At 43.5% G+C, this 27,795-nt stretch overlaps 1 protein-coding gene across 1 annotated transcript in view; it reads right to left on the bottom strand.

Annotated features, from left to right (window-relative positions):
- Positions 1-27,795, bottom strand: part of PHLPP1 (PH domain and leucine rich repeat protein phosphatase 1) — a 110,988-nt gene that overhangs the window by 6,837 nt on the left and 76,356 nt on the right. The window contains exons 10-15 of the mRNA XM_025215089.1: positions 22,172-22,372; positions 19,690-19,852; positions 12,461-12,591; positions 5,204-5,308; positions 3,381-3,575; positions 882-1,110 (exon numbers count right to left, since the gene is read on the bottom strand). Of these exons, the coding sequence (XP_025070874.1) occupies positions 882-1,110; positions 3,381-3,575; positions 5,204-5,308; positions 12,461-12,591; positions 19,690-19,852; positions 22,172-22,372 (1,024 nt within the window). The remainder of the gene's footprint in view (positions 1-881; positions 1,111-3,380; positions 3,576-5,203; positions 5,309-12,460; positions 12,592-19,689; positions 19,853-22,171; positions 22,373-27,795) is intronic.

Here is a 27,795-nt window from a genome sequence, read left to right as displayed (position 1 = left end):
ATCCCCCCCCCCCACACACACCCACAGCAGCCCCCCACCCCCCAATATACAGGAGTAAAACTTCATTTTACGCTATTATACAGTCACCTCTATGTACACTACACAAAAATGTAAATCAGGACAAAAATATTTTTTAAAATCAAATTAATTAATGTTTTAAATGTTTGCTTTTTAGAATATAATTTGATATTTTTCTGGTTCTGAGATGACAACACCCCTTGCTGAAAGGAGTACTTCTGGCAGCAAGGGGAGGGACTTGTGGTGGCAAAGGTCAGGGGTTAGAGGGCGGGACTTCCAGTCACAAGATGGCGACCAAGGGGCAGGGCACCCGCTAAGGGGTGGGGCTACCCATGCAGCCCTCCACAGCCTGCCAAAACTGGGTACATGGCCCTCCGCTCGAAATAATTGCCCACCTCTGGCATAGGCAGACATCTAGGCAGCAGCAGCAACTAGCCCAGTGTGGGGGGACCAACCTTTTTGGCAGGCATACCACAAATTGGCCCTGCACCTTTCTGAGTACCACTCCAATCCCCTTCCCCTAGTCGATTTGCTGCCCTGCTTTCTGCTCCCTGCCTTATGCACCCTGAAAAACGTACTGCTCTGCTTTCTTCTCCCTGATAATCTGCCACCGTGCTGTCTGTCCTCTCTCCAATCTGTTAAGTGCCACACCCAGAGGCTGCCCATGCCACCCATACTGCAGGTTGGTCACTCCTGAACTAGACCATGGTGACAAGTGTACAGGAAGGGGAAGATGAAACTCTAGCACCTTGACTGTTAAGCTATACCTTATATAAAACAGAAACATTACTAAAGAGTTTGTTGCCATAGAAATCAGTCCCAAGGAAACTGCAGCTTCAATATTCCCTTTGGAGTGGTCTTACCTCTGTGATAATGGCCTTATGCTGCTTAATCCTCTTGAGCTCTTCTTCGTAACTCATCACATAACACCTAGACAAAGGCAGAGGTTTTCCATTCCTACAGAGAACTGTTTGGCACTTCCCCACGTTTGCTGAGGTTAATGTGAAGCATCCACCAGGGTCCATGGGATCATGTTTTATATGGCAAAGGACAGCAGAGCCTCCAAGTTTTTGTCCAGCAGTTCCAAGTTTTCTGGAATGTCAAAACAAAATTATGCTTGTTTGTGAACTGGAAAGGCTACATTAGAGAAGAACTAAGGAGAAGGACTTGAGATCATGGTTAGGCAGCCCCAATCAGTTGGGACGCATCGTCAAGATTCACTGGGGCATGCACAGAAAGTCTCCAGTACAGATTTTGATACTTAACACAACACAGCAGGGAAATTATGTATAATTCATGGGAAACCTTATTAGTAAGAGAGAAAGATGCATGTCCTCAGCCAATAAAGAAATCCTTTCACTCCTGAGGCACTGACCCAGAGCAACTCTAGCTGCACAGGGCCACTTTCCTATCATTTCAGCCCCAATGCAGTTAAATGTATTTTACCTCATGCATCTCATCAAGCAGCCTTTAGGGAGATTTGGAAGTTAAAGCATTAGAATCTATTATTTTGAGAGTACAGGGAGTATAGTAAATGTTATTGATGTGGAACATCAGTCTCTAAAATCAAACTTAAAGTTGAAGACAATATGTTACAGTATTTCTACTCACATTAAGTAATTTTCAGAACATTAAAAAAAAAAGTGTCATTGCAAAAAGTGTCTAAATTCAGCAACTGAGAACACAGTTATTCCCATTTGAAAAAAAAATCATTTGTTAACTCAGTCAGCAGTTTACAGATCTACTTGTGCAATCTACTAGCCCTGATCAGACACACAGCTATTTCAACCTGTCATTTTTGGAGTCTCTGGTTAAAATTCAAAGACAAAACCTGTTCCAAGCTTTCAAAATACTCTCTATTAATACTAAAACTAAGTTTATTTTCTATTAAATCTTAACTTGCTTTTAACAACTTGATTTCTTTCTTTATCTGAAGATTGCTTCTATCCCTCCATGTGTCTGCTGTGCAGGCTTGTGGTTTTTAGATTTCTCTGCAGTAACTGAAGAACTGAACTACAGGGCCTACCTGTAAGAAGTGGCATGCATGTCTGCTCTGTATGCCACACACTCCAAGACAGAGGCAATGGAGCTGCTCAAGTGCAGTGCTGGGTCTCATACCAATCACTAGCCCAATCTGAGGTGTACCAAGTATGCTGTGGTTCACACACTGAAGCATAGGATCCCTTGACAAGGTGAACACACCTATGTCTAGTTGAGCTAGATCAGCCTCTTGATTCAGATGGTAGAAGGGCAATATACAAGCTCTAATGCATATTGGCTTTTTTCATCTCAGGAGGGTCTGAGATACAGGAACACTGCATTGATATTTAACAAAGGTTTAAGCATAAACCATACTATTTCTGGGTATTAATGATGTGCTAATAACCTATTTCCTGAGACAAAAGATTCTTGCAGGAAGACTGGAAGATGTTTTATCAGAGACATGGACAATGGCACCTTACTGGTATTTTCAATACTTACATTCCAGGATTTTAACAAAGCTTTAAGTTTTGCTTCGGACAAATTCTGTCAAAGCGGGACAGTGTCATAATAAACAAGGAGACGGGTGGAAGTTATTTTTTGTTTCCTTGTGGAAAGGTGGCTCTGTGTCACCATGTATTGCTCCAATTTCCTGATAAAGACCAGTTTCATTTAATCAGGAAGTGGTGTCCAACAAAAGATGCTACTTTTAATGTGCTAAATTTCCTGTAAGCTGTCTTCATTTTTGCCTCCCTCTACTCCCCCACCCTTTCCTTCCTGTTTGTCCCTTCCTCTTGATTCCTTTTCCTTGCTAGAGGTTATTTCAAGGCACTGGCTCTCAGACTGTCAAGAGCAGTTTACACTGACTCCAAGAAAAGCAAAACCACTTACTACAGTTACCTAACTTTAGCATCACACCTCATTGTGAATGCTCAAGTAGTTTCCTTTTAGGCTCAAATATGAGCTCAAGTAGGCACTTCAAGAGTTTGGATGTTTCTATTAGGCAATATTTTGAGACCCAAGATCATCCAAATTGGTGGGGAGAGCCAGAAATGAAGCTCCCCAGCATCTGAGTTATGCTGAAAGAATTAGGACACAAAAGTCACTTCACTGCCTTAAATATTAGTCACTCCAAGCAGTAAGGGTTTAAATTAATCACATCTCAGAGGAATTAAATCTCTTCCCATTCCTTGGTCATGAACACTTATGTTGTTTCTTTCTTACAACTAAGGAGTCAAGATTCTCAAAACAGGGAGTGACAAATACACAACAGCCAGGTAGCAAAATAATTTTAAAGGGGGGAAGGGGAAGAGGAAAGGAGGGAGAAGCAACATGCACAAGATGACTATAGAAAGAAAAAGAATTAGCAAACTGAGGATAACCTCTGCATCACGATGAAAGTATTGATCATGTACTCCTCTTCATTCTTTGTTTTCTGCAGCTCTTCTGCTAAGATGTCACTCATCGTACACTGCAGCAGGTAGGGCACTTCCACATTGCGGTCTCCATCGAAGACACCATACAATGCTTCCCTGTTGTCGCAGAAGTTATTGGCTGACAGTGCTGCGACACACAACCTAAAGAAACAAAACGTGGTGTGCTGTTTACCAAGCCACTGTTGAAAGCTTCGTACTGTAGGGCTGTTATAAATACTGCCCTATTCTCTTCTCATTGTTCTGACCAAAGTTCCTAGAATCTCCTGCTGTAAGCTTTTTATATAGCTTTTGAAGGGACACTGTATCAAGGAGGGGTAGCAATGACATTTATTTCAGTTGAACTCCAAAGTAGAAAGGGAGCTATGCAGAAGTTTAAAACAGAGAAAACAAACTCCCCTACTCTCTCTCCCCCCCCAACCCCCCTCCCCAACCCCACACACGTCAGGAGTTCAGCACTACCCCAATACTACCTCTTAATGCACTAAGGGAATACCTTTAGATATGGAAGTAGCTCAGACTTCCTGTTCAAGACTGCCGCATCTTTGCTAAGCTTTCCAGTTGCTGAGCTACCCAGAACACCAGCTAACTGCGACAATGATGAGGGATCGTGCCATGTAATGCTGGGTCCAAACTTCAACTGAACAGTTACCAGCAACAATATTCAGTCTATTCATCTGACAAGAAAGAGCAGGCCTCCACCTCCACAGTTACTACACCATTTCTAGACTGCAAACCCACCATGCCCAGCAATGGCATGCTGCTCTGTACAGGCCTTTACGGCAAGCCTGAAGCAATGTAACTACATTTATGCAGCGCTACGGCAGGTTAAATGGCTAGCAAGACTAATTAGTCCACTTGCCCACAGCACTATGCCAAAGCAGCTACACTTTTAAACCAGGAGGCAGCCTGCTTGGAGATGAATGAAGCGTTGAAGAGAACCCCTGTTGGGTATGGTAAATTTATGGTCTAGACAGAGCTCAAGCTATTAAAGCCAAAGAGGTCTGGCCCAAGAGGACCCCTGTCTTGCTTAACTGCTTGCTCCCATACCAGGTTCTCAAGGATATAACATTATGAACACAGGCAGCCAGGGATTCATTGCTGGAGCAGCTGCTGCTCACAGCAGTGATAATACAGATAAGTGCCGCTGAGTGTGTTAGTTCAACTAGATTTCAGACCCCCCATTGATTCTTTTCAATGTTTTTTTTTTTGTGTGCGCTGAGAATAGGAGATGGAAATAGGGCATCATCATTTAAATGATATCTGCTCCTCTCGCCCCTGGAGAAACAGTCACTGCTATGCAATGTGATGATCGGTTTATTAGACCATGCATGTCACCTCGGTGATGTGTACAAGCTTGCATGTGCTTGACTCAAAATCTGGAAAAACCCACACTGGAAGCACAGGAAGATTATAAGGGGGAAAAATTAAGAGACCAAGGAAAGGTACTTTATGGAACCACACACAGTTATTAACATGCCAGGTTCCTGAAATGTTAATTTACAAGGGCTGGTTTAGTCCTTAAAATGGACTGGTCAATAGGATTCACAGTCCGAATTGTACGTTATCCAGAATACTTGCTTTGCTTGATAAACATACTCCAGTTAAAAGGCTGTTCAAAGAGACGGGATCCATTTAAAAAGCCATGGCACTGCCCCTGCCTTTGGGAGACAGGAGACCCAACTGACTTTTCACTTTCACAAAGAAGGGGGATTCTTTGCAAGAGTCCAGGCAGCAGAGTACCTCTTTGCCAATACCAAGTAAGAGCTTACTTGTTCTTAACTCCTGAGGCTTCAGTGTAACCATGGCTCCATACCGCTGGGGCTCCTGAAGCATCACCGGCTGAGGGCTGGTCAATCTTAAAACAGCGGATGTTACTGGAACAAGAATGGAAAGGAAAATTAATAGTTTAAGATGACAGAGAGATTTAGCCAGCAATTGTAAAGGAGTAACAACATTAAGGCAACATTTCATTTACCCAGTCCTCGTGTGTGACTGTTTCAGGAAATGAGATTTCCTCAAAAGGGGGAGGGGGGGGAAGGGAAGGGATTCCTTATGGAGCACTCAAAAGTTTGTTCTCTGCCTACAAACAGGTAAAGGGGAGGGGTGAAAAAAGCAGTCCAGTAAAGTTCTGTTTCATTTTGTTTTGCATAACTGGGCTTCTTTTATTCAAGTATGTTAAACTAGTACCTACATTTAATTTGTCACTAGCTAACAGGTATGGGACAACCCTCTTCCCTCCTGAACTTGTACATTTCTTATAGCCACATACTCTCTGGAATCTTTTTACAGAAAAAAATTCTCTTCTTACAGAACACACACACACACACACATTCTGTAACCTCTTTTCCTGAGTTGAAAAAAAGCTGCCCTGTCACTCTTACATTTAGCTTTTTTTCTGAACTAAAAGGTTTAATAGGGCAGTGTTCTAAAATCTCTTATAAAAAAAATCACTGCAAGCGAAAAACAAGTCTGTATTCAACTTCAGGTCTACACTTGAAAAATTAAGAATTGCCACTCTCCTCCCAACAGCTGTGAAGCACTAGTTTTTCTTTCAGTCACTGGACTTCCAACTGACTACAAGACCAACCAACTTTTGTCTGTATTTCAAACATATGGACCAGTACACAGCCTAATACAGACTTGCAGGGGGCATCCATACCTGTTCATATATCCCTTTTTATACTGCATGTCTATGTTGGGGAGGGGGAGAACAACCATGCCGTCCCCCACTCTCTTGACTGTTTTACTCTAAAAGCAGTTAAGCAAGTTCTCCATATCATATAAAACCCAAAAAATCCAAAAGGCCTGAGACCCTTTCAGGGAAACAATGTATGTATAAAATAATAACGTATAATATAAAACAGACACAAGAAAGGTTCAACTGTTGACTTTAACAATCCATTTTTCTTCTGCCTGTGAAGACTGTGTACACAAAAGTCTCATTAGCATTTCACAGTCTACATGGCCTCAAAACACTTCCTCAGATAAATAAGAGCTGTTGTGTCCAGTTTACAGTTTCATCCTAGGCTAATAAATAAGTCAGGACATGCACTTGCTAGAGCATATCAAAAGTAAACTCCACACAATATAAAAACTCCTGATACTTAAGTATTAGATTGTGGACTTCACAGTCTAAGTATCAAAAAGAAGGCAAACTTCTTAAGTCTATTAATCACCTATTAGCTGGCACCAATCAAGAAACTAAAAGTGATCCATTCAGGAGTAATGCTCACTGTAATTCTGCATAGATTAGCAAAGAACAGTCTTTACAACAGATAGTAAAGTGTTTCAAACTCTGCACTTGTTTTCCAGGAAGTGGGATCTTCAGTCTGAATGATTTCTGAGAACTGAATTGGCCATCTCTTTGACCTCTGCCAAAAGCAGGCCAAAGACCTGACTGGCATTTAAGCAGCAGTACTTAGTGCTGGAGAAATTCCAACTCCCAGACTCAAAAGTTACACAAAAGGAAGAAGAGCACTCATTAAGAATTATTTGCATGTTTGCTGCAAGTTATGAAAGAAATCTCCACATTTCAGAATAGCAATTCTATTAATGAGCAGTTAGCATTACTTCTTAGTTCATAAGTGACACTCAGAAAATAAAGGCCCCGTAGGTCTTTGTCACAACCAGTTCTGAATTCAGAAACTTACTTATACACCAGCCTCAACCAAGAGGGTTAGCTAAGATGGGGGAAGTTATCTTAGTGCCCAGTTTTTCTTTCACCACCCTCTCCCATAGCTGATCTAAATTTGTTGAAATTTATTTTTAAATTCTGTCCGGGGGTGGGGGGGGGGGGGGGAGGGGGAAGGGACACACAACCACCCGGGCAGGGGACAGGGTCCTGCACTCTCCCAGAGTGGTCATACCACACACCTTAGCTCTTACATTTCTTTGGCACCTAACTATCCTTTTTTCACAAGTCGGAGATGATACCTGTTTAGTGGCACTTGTAGGTCACAGTCTGCCCAGACCAGACTGGAATTCAGTGATCCCTACACCAAGCAGATACTAGAAATAACAGACATGGTTTTTAAGTGATTTAATTTTTTATGAAAAAAATCCACATATGCTATATAGAGTGCATACTGAACCTCTGCTGCTTAAAGCATTTAAGTTCAGTATTTTCTATAGCAAAAATGGCCAAAGAGTAAGGTATCTGAGAGAAGCCAACAGGGATCTCTCAGCACCTTTACCAAAGTAGCATATGGGAAGAGACAGACAGACATAGAAGGAACTATTTGTTGGTTCTTCCCTCAAGCAGACTTACTACTAAAAACCTTTGCAGTAATTGTAACACAGATGGCTCCAGGAAGGCAAGGCAACACCTGAAGGCAGCTCAAATGCTGTCACATATATTTGTGCAAACCATTCACAAGCGGAGAATGCTGTGCCAAGCTTTCCAGGCACCAATGGTGATTTTCTCCTCTCAACCTAAACACATTACAATTAAATACTTCTAACACTGAGGGCAACTGTTTCAAATTTAGAACTGATAAAACTCACCCACGAAAAGATGGATAGCAAGCCTCTATAAATTCTCTCTGGTAAATGAAGAACCAGGAGGTTAAGGGAGAGCAGCGCACTCAGTAACTGCAGTAGAGGACAGAGTCAGGACACCTGAGTTCTGTTCCTGGTTTCACAACAGCCCAATGATGAACAGCATCTGGTACAAGTGGACTTTCAGCATTAGGTATACAGTTTAAAAGCTAAATCTGTACTGTAAATCTCTATTTTCCATTATATAGAGAGAGGCATAATTGAATTACTAATCTCCTGACTGAAATTATCTATAGAACAAAGAAATACTAAGAGCTGACTTTTGAAAGCGCCTTTACCTGTAATTTGGTGCCTCTGAAAATAGTCTAAGGCAGGGGTAGGAAATTATTTCAGCTGCAGGGCTGCTTACCGAGTTTTGGCCTATTGAGGGCCGCAACTGCAGCCCCGTGCCTTCACAGGTGCCCCACCCCCTCGCCACCATTTTGGGACCAGATGTCCCGCCCTCTAATCCCTGACCATTGCCAGAAAAAGTCCCTCCCTTTGCCCCTGGAAGTACTACTTTCAGCAAGGGGGTTTGGCATCTCAGCAGCAGAAAAATACCAAATTCTATTCTAAAAAAATCAAACATCTACTACAACATTCATTAATTTGATTTCAAAAAATATTTTTGTCCTGATTTACATGAGTTTGCATAGTGTACATAGAGGTGATTGAACAATAGCTTAAAATGAAGTCTTACTCTCATATATTGTGAGGGGGTGGGGAGCATGAAGGGTGGGTATAGGTTTGTGGGGGGTTGTGGGTATGTGAGAGAGGGTGTTGGCTGGGGAGGGCTGTGGCATGTGTGGAGGGGGAGGGCAGCTGGAGTGCACGCGCATGTGCGTGTGTGTATGGCAGTCTCTCTCCTCTGCTGCTCCTGGCCCCAGGGCACTGGCCATAGGCCCTGTGCTCCCCACTTGCTGCCACTCCCTGCCCCTCTCCTCTCCCATGTCTGCCACCACTGCCTTTCTCCTGCTGCTTCCCCTCCTCCCCCACCCAGCACCACATCCCAGCTGCACAGCCAAAACCACAGGATACAGCAGCAGCTGGGTGCCAGCTGAGAATCAGTCCAGCGATGCAGCCAGGAAACAAGTGGTGCTGAAGCAGCCAGCAGTGGGGTGGGGAGAAGTGAGAGTGGTGGACAGGAAAGCAGGGAAATGGCAGCAGCAGGCAGGGGGGCAAGTGGTACCGAATGAGCATGTGGGAGTGCAGTGACAGCTGGGTGGCAGCATGAGGCCAGCGCTGGTGGGGGCCCAGAGCAGGGCAGCAGGAGGGCAGGGCCCAGGCTGGCAGGGGCTCTATGGAGTCAGGCTAGCTTCCCCCTCTCCCTGCTGGCACGGCACAGCCCAGCCCCACAGAGGCCTTGCCAGCCTGGACCCCACGCTCCTTCTGCCCCACTCTGGGCCCCTGCCAGCCATGGCCCTGGGGCATGCCCCTCACTCCCACTGTGCTTCCACATGCAAACTCACTGCCACTTGCCCCCTCCCCTCTCGCTGCCTGCTGCTACCATTTCCCTGCCCTGGCACCATGTGGTTCCCAGCTGCATCGCCAGATTGCAGGACTCAGCAGGAGCCAGCCTGACCCAACCCTGAGGACTGGGACAATCACCCATGGTCCCCTGCTTCCCTTCCCCTCCCCATGTTCTTATCTGAATTTCCCACTTGGGCAGAGGGAGGTAGGAACAGCCCCAGGGTCCCAGGCTGGGGTGGGGCCAGGCAGGCCTTGCTGCTGCAGCTGCTGGGTCCTGCCACCAGCTCCCCCTGGGTCCTACTGCTGCTGGTGCCAGTCATCTTTGACATGCAGCCAGGGGCAAATAAATATAAATTTTCTAAATTTTTTAGGGGCCCCGCATACCGGATAGGAATGGCCTGGCAGGCCAGATCCAGCCCACGGGCTGTATTTTGCCCATCCCAGTCTAAGGTGAACCTCCCTACTAACTGCCTAACTTGTTATACCATACTGACATTTACTTTCAGTGTCAAAATGTTCCTCTTTTAGGCTTTCATGTAACCTAGGTTACTCATCTTGTGTCTCTCTTCTTTTTTTAATGCAATAAACTAGCAAGATTTAAGTTCCAAAGCAGATTTACTGTGGGCACACCTCATGTGTGAAATTTAATCATGTACTATCTAGTCTCAATTGTTTAAGCAAGTTACATAAACAAACTGTTTAACCCTATTTAAAAAAGCTAAGCTGTTCTCAAAATCATGTTAAATATTTAAAAGCCAAGTAGTTATGCCAAGCTAAAACAGTACCGAAGAAAGAGTCTGGTAGGGAGTCTCAAGGCTGATACTGGCAACTCTGACCTACTGAAAATCTGAAGATCTTGGAGGCAGAATACCTAACCCAGATAGGATAAACCCAGGACACTGCAGAAGGAACCTATTAGAGGCTCAAAATAAATTCTTTATCAATGCAGGGACCTAATTACTATTTGAAGTAGTACTTAAAATAAGCCAGCTGCTTTCTCAGTACTTAGCGGATGGCCTCTGCTCAAGAGGCTCATAACTGAACACAGAGACAAGAACATGGGGGACAGATATGTGGATTTCTATATTAAGTTACTAGCTTCACTGCCAGCTGTATAGCAAGAGTGGCTCTTCAAAAAGTAACTACGTATGGACTGGTTGGTTATTTTGAAAATGCACACCTTCTAATCTGTGGACAAGGGAGGGAAACCCAGGGGTGATGCATAGGGGGTTCACGCGGGTGCATGTGCACCCCCTGAGTGTGGTGGTGCACGCCCTACAAAAAGGCACCATCAACATTGTCAATGGCGCCTGCGGGCAGTCACTGCTTGCTGCTACTCTGCCAACAGCATCTGCGGGTGGTCCGTGATCCCTGCTGGCCACCGCCAATGCTGCCGGCAGCATCTGTGGGTGGCCGCCAACTCTTGGATGGTGCTCACCACCATCCCTCCCTGCCGCCAACAGCACTGGCAGCATCTGCAGGAGCTCCCCCACTTACTGCCGCCGTGCTCCCGCCGCCACTGGGGACACCTGGTGTTCATTGGGAAACTGAACAGACTCAAGTTACTTGAATCTTGGAAAAGGAAAACTCAGTGCACACTGGGGTGGATGTTGGGTCATGGGTAAAAAGTTAACTCAAATGAGCCCAGCAGTAGCCATAACTACTATGACCAGCAATGATACCTGGCAAGAACTGCATTTATTGTAGGTGGGTAAAACTAAGAGAAGAATTAAACCTTGTGAATTAGTAAAATTTTTGCTCATGACTAGGGATGTACTGAGATTGAGGAGGTAGGTGGCCAATTTTGTGGGCTGATCATGGTGCCAGGATTAGCATATGTCTGGGTTTTCCCCAGACATGTCCTCTTTTCGAGTCCTCTGAACTCCATCTGGGCAGGTTTTTCAAATCTGATCAAATATCTGGGTTTTTGCTTTGCTCCACTGGTGGGAGCAGGGGGAGGGACGACTGTAGGCAGGCAGCACCATGTCTGTCTGTGCGTGCCCCAGGAGCTACAGACAGGTAAGTCTGGGATGGGGGCCTGGGGGTGTTGCCTGCCCCTCCAGCAGGGGAAGGGGGTGACCTTTTGAGGGCAGCAGGGAACTCCACGGCCAGGCTGTCAGCACAGGGGTCAGTGTCCTTGCTTGCATGGGCAGAGCAACCAGGAGATGCTGCCTGGGGCGGGGGCAGAGGGGGACCATGGCCAGGCTTCCTGGCACAGCATAGCAGCCCCAGCCAGGGCAGGGGGGTGCCATAAGTCACTGTGCTCTGGCCCAGCCAGGATGGGGGCAGTTGGCAGGGCAGGGGGTTGCAGGTCAAGAGTGAGGGGCATCAGCATGGCCCAGGGTGCCGGGTACTGTGGTTTGGGAGTGAGGGGCACTGGCAGGGCTGGGGTGGGGGGCAGGCTATGGCTTAGGAGTAAGGGGCAACAGAATGGGCAGAGGCAGGGTGCCAGAATATCACTGCCCCCCTCCCCTCCCAAAACTTTTTTTTTTTTTGGAACTAAAAATATGATAACCCTAAAATGGGGCCACCTACCATTTTCATGGGCTTATTACAGCAGCACACCCCCCCCCCCCTGGTTGTGGGGGCCTGGGGCCCCGCCTCTCACCACTGATTGGCTGAGAGAGCTGTCCATCATGCAGCCCAACCCCTTGCTGGTGATTGGCAGAGAAGCCTGCCTGTTGTGTGGCCCCACCCCTTGCCGCCAATTGGTGGAGGGGCGGGGTCGCACAACAGGCAGCTCACAGCCAATCAGCAGTGAGGGGAGGGATAAACAGCTGCCACCACCTTGGCTGCTGCCCTTCCCACTGGTGGCTCCTCCCCTCCATCCCCCCCAACTCCCTCACCCTTGCAAATTTCAAACAATGCCCAATTCTGCAGTTTCTGCAAAATCGTGAATTGAGGAGGTCCCTACTCATGACACTAAGAAAGCGCTACAGACATGCAAGTCTCTCTGTACAGGGGTCTTGTCATACATGCATCGAGAATCATTCTGGAGACCAAACAGAAAAGTCACTTACTTCAGCATCTCTAGGGTTTTGTGATCCAGAGCTAGTCTGGGGTTTCCTGTCAAGTCAAGTTCCTGTAGCTTTGGAGGCAGGTTTTCAGGTAATGTAATTTCACTCAGTTCATTGCAGCTTAGGTCCACACACTGCAGAAAGAAATAGAGGCAGTAAGAGAACACTGAAAGCATTCGACTCTCTTGTGAAGTCCAGTAACTTTTTTATTAACCATAAGCAGTGCACGTGCTTACACAAAACAAGGGCTGAGAACCTACACCCTAACACTACTCCTTCATAGAAAAACCAGCCTTCGCTAAATGCAATATAAATATGCCTATAAAGTCTTCTGAGACATCCCAGCACAGCTGAAAATAGACTTGATTTGCTCCCACTATTTGTAGCTTCAATGCCTGATGCAAAATAGGCCAGGGTTTACTGCTGTCCATATCCCAGTGCAAGTACCCTGCCAAAGTCTCTTGAACAGAGAACATATTATGCCACTTTATTAAACGATACATCTATTTCCAAGCCAAGCCTGTTTTTAAAATGATCAAAAGGATGACTTCAAAACAAGTGTTAATAACTTAGTGGATGAAGGAAATACAGATACAATATATCTGGACTTCTGTAACTCTGCCATAAGAAATCTAGCTTAAAGTTAGTTCAAACTGGTTTGGATATGTGAGCACTTTCACAAAGAATGAAAACTGTTTGAAGCATACTAATCACATGCTATAAATGAAAAAAAATACGTTGCACTGGTAGCATGGAGAAAGCTTTCATCAGATAGCAGTTTAAACCTGGTATTATTACTAATAGTCTTGGAGTGGGCGATAGTATAGTTATAATGGCTGTTCTATATGAAGCATCAGACACTAATGAAGACAGGAAAAATGTAAATAACCAATAACCACCCAATAATGCACTAGTGTCATGACAGTAGTCATTCAAAATATACTCAGGAAAAATACAAGTCAACGCATTTCGGAGAGATAAGACAAAACATGGGAGTGGATTACTTGGTAAATAGTAAACCCAAAGGAAATTAGATAGGGCAATGCTATATTATGGCAAAAACCCAAAATGCAGTTTGAGCTGCATACTGAGAAGCAAGGTGGCAGACCTAGGAAGAGACCGATCATTTATGAGAAAACACAGCATCTGTTCTAAAAGCCTCCATTTAGCTATGTGTCAAACCACAATAAACAGAGTTAGCAGACAAATGATAGATGTTTTAAGGCAACATGAAGGTAAGATGGCATGCACAATTTTAGGTAGATGATTAAATGCAAATTTATAACCTCTATTTTCAATTAAACAAAAGCAAAGAGGAAGAGGGATAAAGGGAACCTTCCTAAAGAGTGCACATCAGTTGTCTGTCAAAGAGTCTCCAAGAGTAGAAGCAAGAACCCATGAATAAATTAAAAATGCACATGAGGAAAAAAAAAGGATAATACACTGTAAAGGCTATATTAGAAGAGGAATGGATTAAAGGGTGAGAGGGCAAGCCCTAGGAGTTCTTGAATCCAATGTGAATTTACACATCTCAAACAGAAGTTCTGGTTCATCTAATATTTCCAAAACCCTGACCTACAGACAGGTTAACTCCCAAGTCAAAAAACTCAGAAATAAAATTCACACCCCGCTGAGCTCATTTAAGCCCTGGGGGAGCAAACCAGATTTTGGATCCTTCATTTGAAGAATGAATATTTAAAATTTCTGCTCTCTCTGCCTATGGTACTCAGAATTCACCCAAGTCACTGTTGCTTTCTTTCCAAATGGAAACCACAGATCTCTGGGTATCATCCTTCCCAATTTTCCAACAGACTACAATTTTTTCAAGACCTCTTCAACAAGTGAATGAGGTGAGGGAGAGGATGGGGGAAAGGAGGAAAAAAATGCTTAAGTAAAGGAGTAGTGAAGCAATACAATAACCTGGGTCCAGCTGGTCATAACGCTCCTTGACATTCTAGCACATATATAATGCAACAGTACGTTGTCACAGGAACACTAATCCCCTCGCACCAAAGAGAACAACATTTGTGTCATCAGCTTTGGTTAGGATGATTTTTTTTTTTTTTTTAAGTTCTCTATATTCCTTATCCTGAGAGATACTGAGGAGTTTTTATCTTACTCATGGTCCCTTCAGGAATGGGAATTTTAGTCTAACTGATCAGACTGCAGATCTGAATTTCCTGATGCATCATTTCAATGCAAGACATCCCAACCCAGTCCATGCAACACCATTTATAATTCTGACTGCACGGATTTATATTCTAAATCAGGAAGTGCCAAAAGAAAAATGGTTGGATACTAAAAGTATTTGTTCCAGGGTGTAAAACCGTAATGTTTTGTCTTTGGCTCACTACAGTATCTCCAATTAGTGTTGGAGTTGGGTAAGTTACTTTGCTTTTGTAACTCTGAGAACCAAGTCAAGTTAAAAGCCTGTTCTTCAAGAAATATTTATATCTTTAATCTTAAACTTAAAGGAAGTGTGGATAAAAACAAAGTACTGTTCAGAGGCTGTAACAACCAGCCTCCATGCAGTTTTCAAGTAGCAAACTAGCAAGACAAACTGTTGGTATTCCAAAGGCAACCACAAAAATCAAGCAAGTCAACCACAACAGCTATTTCAAGAGATATCCCGTAACTACAGCTGAAGAACAGAACCCAGAACACATTCCAAGAGCCCAAGAGAACAAAACCAGACCCCATTCCAAAAGGGCAAGCCAGGATAGCTGAACTCTGCTCAAGTATGTGGGAATACATGCAATTTTGTTTGATCCAGGAAGCAGGATATACCTTGAGAGAGTTCTATTTTCACAGGGACATATTTTTGAAGTTGACAGATTTGGAGTCAGATAACAAGATGCCAAGGAAAGTCCACTGGTGTGTGAAATGGGCATGAAAATCCATGTAGGGAGCACAAGGCCATAAGTGGGGGTGGGGAAGCAGGGATTACTGTAAACGGCACATAGGTAATACTTGGCACTCATTTCCAAACCACATGCAGCACTTTTCTCCACCATAATTAAAAAGAAACTTGTTCTGTTGAGGTGGGCTTATCGAACAGACTGCACTCCTTGCTGATGTTCAACGGGGACCGTCTCCTGTCCTCGGAAGGCAAACCAACAAAAAACTCAACCCTCCAAAAGTTATGCCTATGCTAAATGTACTGCAACTTTCTTTGAACTGCTTTAGCGTATTGAAGGAATCCAGTAATATTGGACAAAAAAACTGGGGGGCAAGGGGAGGACATAGGAGAATTAAAATATTACAGGACAGATTGGAGAAGATGGAGCAGAAGGCTGTGTTCACTATAGCACACTCCCCTCCAGACCATGGAAAGAACTAAGATTCCTGGGTATCACGATCTGTCAGCTGTTGGCAGACATTGAGGAAACCTACTGGCAAAGCATACATCTCATCTCTCTCTAAGGCTGGTCCACAAAAAAGGATGACAATGGACTACTGCTATCAGTTACTCAATTAGCTCAAATGGCAGAGGTCTGTGTAGTGGATCTAATGGTTCTGACCCTGTCAATGAGCCATGTGGGTGTCAATGTCCCACCATGTGATGAAATATGGGGGGTTTAATTTGTCTTTTTTTTTGGTTAAGTCTAGGAAATTACATACAAAATCCAACTCTATTAAGAGCATTAACACTGCAAAGTCCTGCACCTTAAAAATACTAAAATTAAGGCTCCCTTCCACATACGTTTCAAAACAGTCTTAGGATTGCACATTTTATTTTTTCCCCACAGAACCCCCTACCTTACCTAAATAAGCACCTATGCAATATTTTGTTGTTTCCCCCATTTTCCTTAGTGTGACCCCTGCTCAATTACTGCATGTAATTTCAAACTCTACTTCAAAGATGGAATCTTTCTAAACGGGCTCTTCTCCATTCTCGATCTTATAAATGTCTGTGCAATTTAAGCATTCATTAATACATTACATGACTCTCCTATGAGGTGAAGTGGTATTATGCACATTTTATAATAGGGAAGAGAAAGAGATGAAAATGTCAAGTTTCCAATAACTTTCAGTGTCCAATTTCCAGAACCTAGCAGCTGATTTTCCCCAAGTACTGTAACAGTACACACTAGACATTTTATTTTCATAAAGTCACACTACACACAAAATTAAACTTGTTTAAAATTCTGAAAATTAAAGTGAAAACTGTATTAATTACCTATATTATCTTTCCTTACCAAGTGGTATTAGAGAAGAAACAAAAAATATTCCATTTCCAATTACCAGATCCAGCTACCTAAACACCAAGTAAAAAACAAAAACCTATTTACTGTTACCTCATGTAAGAGGGACTCCTGAAATATATTTAAAATGTTTTTTTAACCTCACTGCCATTATTTCATACTTCTAGATTACAGGGTCACTGACAGTGTGGGATACACATGCATACAGTGGGAGTTACAGCGGACAACAAGCTGAATATGAGCCAGCAGCGTGCCCTTGTTCCCAACAAAGCTAGCGGTATACTGGGCTGTGTTGGTAGGAGTGTTCGCAGCAGACCGAGGGAAGAGATTCTTCTCCTTTGTTCGACATTGGTGAGGCCACATCTGGAATACGGTGTCCAGTTTTGGGCCCCTTCACTACAGACAGGATGTGGACAAATTGGAGAAAATCCAGCAAAGGGCAACGAAAATGGTTAGGGGGCTGGGGGACATGACTTGTGAGGAAAGGGTGAGGGAGCTGGGCTTATTTAGTCTGGAGAAGAGAAGACTGAGGGGGGATTTAATAGCAGCCTTCAACTACCTGAAGTGGGGTTCTAAAGAGAATGGAGTTAGTGATGCCAGATGACAGAACAAGGAGCAATGGTCTCGAGTTGCAGCACAGGAAGTTTAGGGTAGATATTAGGAAAAACTTTCTAATGAGAAGGGTAGTAAAACACTAGAACAGGCTACCTAGAGAAGTTGTGGAATCTCCATCCACTGACATTTTTAAGACCCAGGTAGACAAAGCCTTGACTGGGAACGGTCCTCCATTGAGCAGGGGGTTGAATTACATGACCTCCTGAGGTCCCTTTCAACCTGAATTTTTCTAGGATTGTATACTAGCCGGTATATGCATTTCTGTGACTTTAACACAATAGAACGGAGTGCCTCATTTCACCTAAATCTTTAGAAAAAAAAATTATAAAACTTGTTCAACTGCTTTTCAAAAGCTCTAGATTTACTGACCATTCTCCAGACAAAACCTTCCCATAAAGACCAAGAACTGACACAGCAGTCAACTGTAGTGCAAACTTCAAACCAGCACACCTCAACCCTGACCTGGAGGGAGGCTCTTTTATAATGGGCAATCCTGTCTCTGGGCCTCCAGTCTACAGCACTCAAATGAGAGGCTTGTCATTGAGGCAGATGTGAACTCATTTTATGCAAGCCAAGCAGATCAAATTACCACTTGGTCTTTTGTCTCATGCCCTTATTGCAGTCTCAGAGCAATCTATCCTCCTATTTTAAGTTTCTAAAACTAAAAGATGGATTCAATGCAAGAACCACCTCCTTGTCCATTTTGTATGTATAGGCAAGTGGAAAGTGTTGTCCGACTCCTGGAAAGTGGTCCCTTTTTTCTTACTAACTTGTTTTCATAGATAGCATCTGAAGAAGTAAGATGTTGGTTACAAAATGTATGGTTCTCTAAACTAGTCAGTTTATAAAAAAGTGCCACTCTGATCTGCTTCTACCCTTTTCTCTCTTCTCAGAGTGAAAACCAACAATGAGGGAGGAGGGGGAAGAAATACACCCCGCTTTCTATAACCATATTTATATTATTATTTTTTTAAGTGTACAGGAGGGTATACTTTTTGTCAGATGTTTATATGTAGAGAGAGAGTTGGCCTTCCTCCACCCCAACCCTTCCTTTAAGAAAATGCCTTTTAACTTTAATAAAATCTTAATGGTCTTCAATTTCCTCTGACCATTGTTCCAAAGAGGGAGGAGTATACAAAAATCCACAAGTTTGTTTTAGATTTCCTAGCTAAAACTGGCTCAAGCAGCTCATCCTTAGATGTGCTCAAACAGCAAGAGCAGCAACTTGAATAACACTGTTTAGTGTGACCAGATAGACTGAAAAATACAGAAGGGTTCAGGTCTTGAAATTCTTCATAGCTCCTGTAGACCAAAAGGCTGTTTAAGATTATTGGTCCTATAGGAAGGCAATCTGCTCTCAACATTTATTTTTTAGGATTAATTAAGCTAATTTTTCTGTGCCCAGGCAACCCATGTACAATTTCCACCCCCTACTTTTGATTGGCTGAATTGGTGCAGAGCCTGCTCTAGTTCTGTACTACAGCCTGGGAAAAATGCAGCAATCTGGTTCATGCATGACACCACATTTAGACATAGAAGAGCTGCCCCCCCCCAGCAAAACCTGCCTAAGGAAACTCAGATTTACATTTCTTAAGAAAAATACACAAAATTAAATTGTACATTCCCAAACAGCACATTACTACTGTAATTAGAAAACAGCTACTGCTTAAGTAGCCACATCCTGCTATTTCTGGAATTCCATCAGTGATCTTCAGGCCTTGTGCAGCCTGTAACATTTAACAGGATTTTTTAGTCAGTAAATGGTAAACAGTTGGCTCAACTCATTGGTCCTTTCCACACAGGGTTAACTACCAAGGTTACAAGAATGAACTGTTCTCATGAAGCCACTGCCAGAGGTCCTGGCTTCCATGCAGTACTGTACAGGAAGACAATTAAAACCACATTCTGCAGAGCAGATGGGACTTGGTAAAAATGAGAGTGCAGCCAGATTAGCAGTTTGTTGAGATGTGAGGCTTCACAGATCTTAAGGGTGTTTTGTATTAACACTGCTTTGCCAATGAGATGGCAACAGTTACCTATACATTTTGAGTCTGGATAATCCTGTAGGAGTTGCATAGCAGGGTGAACTGGACACACAAACATAGTTGTCACAAACGCATGTTGCAGAGTACACAGACACATCTCAACTCAGATACAAATGCAAGTGCATTGTTTTACGTAGACAGCCTCATTCTTAAGCACCATACCAGGTCAAACCACAGGTCCTTCTAACCCAGTACCCTGTCTTTCTCTGTGGCAGAGTGGATAACAAGGAGAAGAGCATTACATAGAGTAAATTCAGAATGATCCACCCGCTGTTGCTCTCCACTTATAGCCTCCATTTTCTAACAACACCATTTCTAGCCACCAAATAAAAAGTTTTGAAAGCAATTTACAAAGTCCATTCCTTACCTTTATTTCAGGAAGCTGCATGACTTCTGGGAAAACTTCGATGCAGTTGGAGTGAGCAGTCACTGTATGCATACGCCGACAGTTCATGATGGTTGTTGGAATGGCTTTCAGTTTGTTCCCACTAATATCTATTTCCTCCAACTCCTCAAGCTTGGCCATTTTACTAATGAAATAAAATAAAAGGAGGAATTTTAAAATGTGCCCTGAATTTATTTATTTTTAAACAGTAATGGTCTCACAATGGTTTTCATTTGTTATAATTTTAGTTCCATGCCCTTATTGCAGGTCAATGCCTGCCATCTCTCCACACACAGTATGCTGAAACGGTGACAGCACAAGGTCAGGCTCATTCAGCGAATTTTGCTTGGCTTTTTTTTTTTTTTTTTTTTTTACTTCTATGTTAGTCTTTATTTTCTTATGTTTATTTTCCTTTTTTATCTCATGCTTTTGCTCTTTATTATTTTAATCCTAGTTTCTTTTCCTCACATCAAGTATTCCCCCCCCCCCCCCCCCCTTTTTCTTCTTTCTTTTTTTTTTTTTTTAAATAGTGCACTGATACATGGGTCCCATATCAGATCGGCACTGATATAGGGGAAATTGACAGCATCGGAAATCGGCTTTTTTGCCTGATGTGGCAGATAATGTCGCCGATAAATGCCACATGCATGTGCACAGCTGCAGCATGCATGGGGCCAGGAGTGCAGCCCTGGTGGCTTGGAGAGCAGCATTGGCTGGTAAGTCTGGTGTGGGGGAAGGAAGGGGCATGGGGGGGTAGATAGAGGCCCCCCATGGTGAGGAAGGGAGCAGGGCTGAGGCTTGGATAGGGACAGATGCTGCTCAGTTGAATACTTTATTAACCAGAATTTAATAGATCTGCATGGGGCAGTGTGGGCTGCTGCTGTGGGCTGGGGCTGCGCCAGGCTCTTCCTGGCGGGGGGCCTGGGCCAGGCTGCACTTGGGGCATGTGGCAGCACCAGCACTGGGAGGGGGGCTATGGTGAATTTTGGGGTGGCTGCAGTCCCCCCTCAACCCTCTTCCAGTGCTGCCGCTTGCCCTGAGCGCAGTCCAGGCCAGCTCCTGCTGGGAAGAGCTTGGTGTAACCCGCAACCCCAGCCCATAGCAGCAGCCTGCACCGCAGGCACGTGCCCCCCATGCCTCTCCCAGGGTGCATGTAGGGCACGAGCCGTCCCCTGTCCCCCTGACGACCCTCTTGCGGCCCCATCCCATGCCCCGCCCCAGCTGAGCAGCACCTGCCCTAGATGTAGTCCCACTCCCTCCCTCACCGTGGGGTCCTCAATATGCACTCCGCCATGCCCTTTCCCTCCTCCCGCCTCTTTCCATACACCAATCCTACCAGCCCGAGGCTGGTGTCCAAGCTGCCCAGCTGCATATCAGAATCAGATCAGTATCAGCCAATATGGCTCCTTAAAAACTGGCCATCAGTACTGGCCCAAAAAAATCTCTATTGGTACACCTCCACACTTTTTCCTAGCATCTCATTTCTATTTTCTCCCTCTAGAGTGTTTGTTCCCTCAGTAAAGCCCAGCCTGGTTGCAGTGGTGATGCGTAGGGAGTGCACGTGCGCCCCATCAGGCCATGCTCCCTGTTTAGGCAATGGGCAGGCAGAAGTGCCAGTGCCCACCCTGCAAGTGCTGGCCGGGGAGCAGGGCTGCCAGCAAAAGCAGCTGTGGGACTTCCAGAGGTGGTACAGCTGCTTTTTTGGTGAGAGAGATCGGTCATGGGGGGTTCTTCCCCCCCCCCATAAGAATGATCAACTGCTGTGCCGCCCCTGACTCAAGAGGCACCAGTTGCCCATGCCTGGTTGGAATGAGAAAGATGGATGTCTTCTGATAAATCTAGTGATATCCCCTTCCCTGAGGTTTCACTCCATCAGCCTTAAGGCTTGTCTGCATTTGAAAACGATTCAGGATTAAATTAGGGTGTTAATTTCAAGCACAACAGCTACCTGGAAAGAACTCACTGTATAAGCCATTCATATTCCAGAATAAGAGTACCTTTTCCTAGTTTAGCTGAATCCAAGATAGAAAAAGGCACTCTTATTCTGGAGTATGCATGCCCAAATAGGGAGACTGTTCCAGAAGAGCTATTCTGGGCAATCCCTATATACATATATACCCTTCTTATGCAAGTGTAAATCAGGCATGTTACAGTCTCTGTGCAGAAGTGAGAGCTTTGACTTTTATATTTAAATTCTCAGACTATAATGGTGCTGTAATAAATGGAGCTGGAGTATTGCACTGAATCTCCTTGGCTTTAAAAAGCAGGAAACAAAACTATATTTGCAATTTAAGATGCATAATACTTTGTTCCTTTGTACCACTGGAGAGCATAAAGTTGCACACAAACACTGAAATGCCAATTACTGAATCCACAATTTCAAAGCAACCACTCCACAGAATCCGTGCTGACCAATTTCTGAACAGCAAAACAAAGCTGTAAAATCAGTAAGAAGTTAGTCTACCTTGCTGGAAAGCTCTGAAGGTGGTTGTAGGCCATGTGCAGAATCTTCAGGTGTGGATGGCCTGTTAACAAGGGCACACATTTATCTGTGAGGTTGTTATTGGTCAAATACAGCTCCTGCAAGATGCTGTGGGTCTCTTCAGAAAGAGTGGCTGGGGGAAGCATTTCCAGCTTGTTGGCAGAGGCATTCAGGAACCTCAGGCTGCAAAACAAGGTTGTATGTAAATGTTAAGAGTTACAATACTGTTTGTTTGTCTTCACCTACAATAAAATACCTGCTTATTGAAACCTTAAAGTGTTCCAATCAGGAGCAGTAAGCTGCTGAAAACAGTGAGAAACTCAGTCTAGTTTTATGCATGCAAAATTTCAAATTTGCTTAACTTGTTAAACTAAGTAGCAGCCGATCCTTCCAGTTGACAGTTGCTAGATGAAAATTTAATATCCTCAACCCTACTATGCATGGGAATAGCAGATGACAGCAATAATATTGAAGTACAGAATTTCAAAAGGGATCAGCATTACATCAGTTCCATATTGAGAACTTGTTTCTTTGTTGAGGCAATTTATCAGTAAGGTGCCACAAAACTGCATAGCTGCCTTTCAAGAAACTAGGAGGAGCATGGGTAAAGCAGCATTTCTCAGCACTCTGGAGCACAGGATGTATTTAATACACAGTACTGAAAAGCATTAAAGGAACTATCTGCACAGCATGGGAAAGCAGTTAGTGAGCATATAAAAGACTAGAGATGTACCATACAGGCAGGAAGGACTGGATGATTTAGGAGGCAGGTAGTTCTTCACCTCTAGGTCACAGTTTAAGAAAAGTCCAACACCCTCACAGAGGGAAAAAGTGGTTACTATTTCATACTTGGCTGATGGTCTATGTGCATGAGATGAAAACCTTAGTCTATTTTTTTCATTGATTTCTCTGCCCATCCCCCGTAGTAGGCAACTGTTGATCCTTCTGGACCATGGTGTATGCGTGAGTCACCCAGACCTTTGACATTTATACCTATGCAGGAGTATGGAGAAGTGGAGGCTGCCCAGACTCCATCCCCGACTTTAGACCACTGAGACAGAATCCAAAGGCAGAACTGAGTCTAGATGTTGGGTGGCTCGATGGCTGTAGTTGTATGCATGTCAGGGAATTGACTCTCTCCCTACCGCATGACAGACAGACTCTAACACTGTACCCTTATGGGATATGTATCCTTGTTATAGTGTTTTCTATAGCCCCAGCAGGAAGGGCCAAATCAGAAAAAATGGATTTATTCTTCTTCCCTCAAGAAGGCTCTCCCAGGACTGAAGTAACGTATAGCAATAGCAGTGGGGAGAAGGTTACCGGTACAGCAGAGGCAGTACAGAGTCTTACTGCTAATACTGATAAAGCTTGCTCTGATTGACCAACTATGTGGAGATTTTACGCCAAACTCTGAAGGCTTCATAATGAATGAAAAAATAGATTTCAATACAATTCACAGACGCAACTTGTTGAAACTTGCCTGCTGCAAATAAGGGTCTTCATGCTACAAACAAGCAATATATAAATGCTGAAGATATTAAAAATAAAAAATATACTCTTTCATGCAAAGAAAATGTTCCAGGAATTCTAAAGAACTGAAAGTAGGATGGCACTAATTTATCCATGAAGATTCTAGAGGAATTCACTCAGAGAAATGCAGCTTAATCATCAAGCTCTTTCATTAGTCACAAGAGCTAGAAGACTTCATGGAAATAAGCTGCCACTGCAAATTTTATTTTATAAAAGCCACTTAGTTGACCTCCACTTTAGCTAACAAAAATACATTATATGCCCATTCAAAAATGGATGACAAAGCACAAGGCACACTTAACCAATTTTCTAGTATTCTAGAAGTATACATACCAGATGTTGGGTGGTATAAGTATACATACCTAAGGCTGAACTAGAACAGAGAGCTAATACAACAATACACAATAATATTTTGGCAATGTCATCCTTACAAGCATTTTTTTTCTCCACTGTAAAAGTAGACACAATGACTAAAGGTGCTGGAGCTACAAATAATAATTATTTTTTTTTACTTTAACCTTTATCATGCCTGCAAATCAGCATTATCCAAATGGGTTTGACCTACAAAGTCTTAAATGATTTAGCATCTTTCTACTGCAGAAGCCCCTGCCTTTTTGTGCACACTTGCAGTCAACATAGGGGTTAACTATATACAGGCAACTTAATGTCCCCAAATTAAGCTATTTAAACACAGCAAGAGTCTGCAGTAGAAGAGCTAGTCAAAAAAAGCTGGAAAAAAAAAAATCAATAAAAAAGAAAACACCATCCTTGTTTCAATAGTGCTGCAAAATATAGTTTATATTAAAACATTTAAAATGTAGATGCCAACTGAACTGTAAACACTGGAGTCAAAACAAAACTTCTCAATATTACTGAAATAAAACAATAAACTGTAAAATAAAAATAACCCCCACTCCTCTACCTAAGATACAGGTATTCCCACCTCCCCTGTGCCTGTAGTTAAACCTCATGCAGGCCTCTAAACAGTTCTGATGGACAAAAACACAGGTATGAAAATCCCCATATTTCCAGGTGGAAAACTGTTCTGTCAGATTTGTCAGCCACCATTTTATGGCAAAACCAGGCATAAAAGATCTGTGATTCTGACTCCATGACCTCTGCTTTGACCATGAGCAAGATGGATATCATCTATGCCAGTGATTCTCAGTTAGGGTGCCACGAGACTGCTATTAGGTAGGGCTGTGCGAAACAGCAGTATTCCACTTTGACATCCATTTCAACAGAACAGTGTTTCGTTTCAAGGCTGTTTCAAAGCCCTTCATTTCAATTTCACTGTTTTGAGCTTGAAATGAGTCAAAACACTGTTGAAATGAAATCGTAGGCGAAATTTCACACAGTCCTACTATTAGGTGTGCAAACATCTACACAATTCACAAAAAACTCACGAGATTTCAAACAGCAGTCCAGGGCATCAAAAACATCCTGACATGCTGTGGTTTTCCTGAGCTCTTTACAGCAGCAGAATTGCTCTATTATTTTTCCATACTCAACTACCGCCCCCCCCCCCCCCACCACAACCACCCCCTCAACAAAACAGACCCCCCACCCACTCGCAAACAAGTGGAAGCTAAGAGCCAGCATCTTCCAAAGGGTGCCTTGAGTCTAAAAAGGTTAAGAAACACTGCCCTATGGCTCAGGATTTTCACATGCTGGTCTCCTCTATACCAAGCAGACAGCTAGCCAAATCTCAAAATGACTATACCTGTCTATTCTACTGCTCCACCCCTTTTCCCAATGGGGTGGAATATCCGGGGGCAGAGGGGAGGAGGTTGCGGGTGTACATGTGCTCAAACCCTATCTTTCCAGCTGCAACTTAGATCATCAAGTCTTAACACCATGCCAAAACAGGACACATACCCAAAGCAGAGAATATCAAATGCTAAACAGAAACTATACTTGGGGGCAAAATTGTGGAAAGCTTCAAATAAAACTGGAAAACATGCCTGAAAAAGGTCCCTGCTTGTTTACTTTCCTTTTGAATAGCTGCCGTTCCAAACTAAGGAATGCAAGGACATTAGAGAGTCCAGTATACATAAAAGTGAGTTCTCCTTCAATAATTCTTAAAAAATACTGCCCAGATATAAAAAGGATAATACTGTATTCTGAAGACAGAAAATTTAAAGAACTGGAAACTGGATGGAAGGTAAAATAATACTACTTCTAAATTAGAAACCTCACAAATGCTTAAAAACACAGAGTTTCCTTCATGCTGACTTTAACAGGGCCTGGTCAGGACTTCTCCAAGAACTTAGATTTATCCCTGTTCACCAGCTGCCACTAAGGGCATGACAAAAGGCTGCTCTTCACAGGAGTGGAAATTTACTTGGGCACCACTATTCCCATCTCTCCAGTGCCTGTACTCAAAATCTGATTCATGTTCCTGCAGATATCCCACTCAGATCGCTTATCAGATGGAAACAGAATGTCAAGCATTAAAGCCTAGTCCAAAATTAATTGTTTTCCTTTCAAGTTCCACCCACGCACACTACCATGAGCATATGAAAAAGTACAGCATCAATATAAGAAACTGAATACAGCATACCTCACACACAGAGTAAAATATAGTGAGAGGAACATGAATTAGCAACTACTAAAAACAGTGTTATAGAGATTAGGAAAGAAAACCAAGTCACTGGCAGAGGTGCTGGAATTCTTCAGCTTTGACAAAGTGCAAAATCTCCTTTGAGATAATAATATAAACACTGAACTATGGTTGGAACAAATCACCTTCAGTTTTATGGGGTATTGAAGCACAATCCTTTGATACATTTAGGGTTTCTTTTAAGGGGGAAAACTACCAACTAGAATCAAGGCAGGGCAGACTGGAGGTTTTTGCCTTCCTCTGCAACAGGAGGGGGGGCCATTTTCCTTGGATGTCTCAAGGGTATTTTAACAACAATCACAGTGGCAGGATGCTGGCTGCCATTGTCCCTCTGCTTTTCCTGTGACATGTTAGGGTGTTATGCTTTGTAGTTGTGTGATAGGGTTGACTCTGTAATTTTATTAATAGGTTAGACAAGGATCTGTACAGGATGCTTTGGACAGGAATGATCCTGCCTTGGATTAGATGACCTCTAGAGGTCCCTTCCAGCCCTATGTTTCTATGATTCTATGAAATCCCTGAACACGCATAGGGATTCACAAGTGTTATTTAAAGTATAAACCATAAAATATCCTATATTAATAAGCTGTTTCTGACAAAGGGGAGGCACCAATTTTCAGTTCAGGAAAAATTTAAAAAAAAAAAAAAAAGGTTCCAAAATGTTTTCCACTGGTACCTGTGAGTATTGTATCCAATGGAAACATCTAAATAATTACAAAAATCTTTCCCTGACTCCCCCTTCACCCTTCCTTCACTTCTAAGAACAGGTTTTGGAAGCACTCCACAAAACTCTGCCTACCACCTATGCCAGTGGTTCTTAACCTTTTAAACTCAAGGTCTCCCTCTACAACTCCCACATTTTGGCATTACCCTGATTGAGGACAACTGTAAAGATCTCAATTTACTTACTTTTTCTCCAAGCTGCCGATGACACCAGGCAGAGTTGCCCCATACACCTATTTCCTGGAGGGGTATGCATGGCCAGATGTGGAAGAAGCTGCAGCAGAAACAACAGGTGCCCCACACCTGCATTTGATTTTGTCCTCCTCCCGCCCCCTATTGCCTGGCCGTTTGTAAATATGAAATGGAGGTTTAGAAAATCTAAATATGGCTGTGTTCTACACTCAAGAGAGTCCACCTGAGGGCTACTGCCAGCATTTCTGATTTACAAACTGTCAGCCAATAGAGGAGGGGAGGCAGAGCTGGGAAGGTAGGGAAGCAAAACAATACAGTCAGGAGCATCTGCTCCTCCTTCTGCAGCTGTTTCCTTATGTGGCCCTATGTGCCCCTCCTGGAAACAGAGACAGTGCACAGGATCAGGGGCCCACACATCAGGATTGGGGTCCCACAGCACCCTGCATGCCTAATATATCGTACAGGGCCACAGACCCTTGGGAAGACCTATAAACCGGATGACAAAATGCCCGGGGGGGGGCGGGGGGGGGGGGGG

The sequence above is a fragment of the Alligator sinensis genome, unplaced genomic scaffold, assembly GCF_000455745.1.
Source record: "Alligator sinensis unplaced genomic scaffold, ASM45574v1 scaffold1222_1, whole genome shotgun sequence".
NCBI lineage: Eukaryota > Metazoa > Chordata > Crocodylia > Alligatoridae > Alligator > Alligator sinensis.
This window is presented reverse-complemented; position numbering and strand designations above follow the sequence as displayed.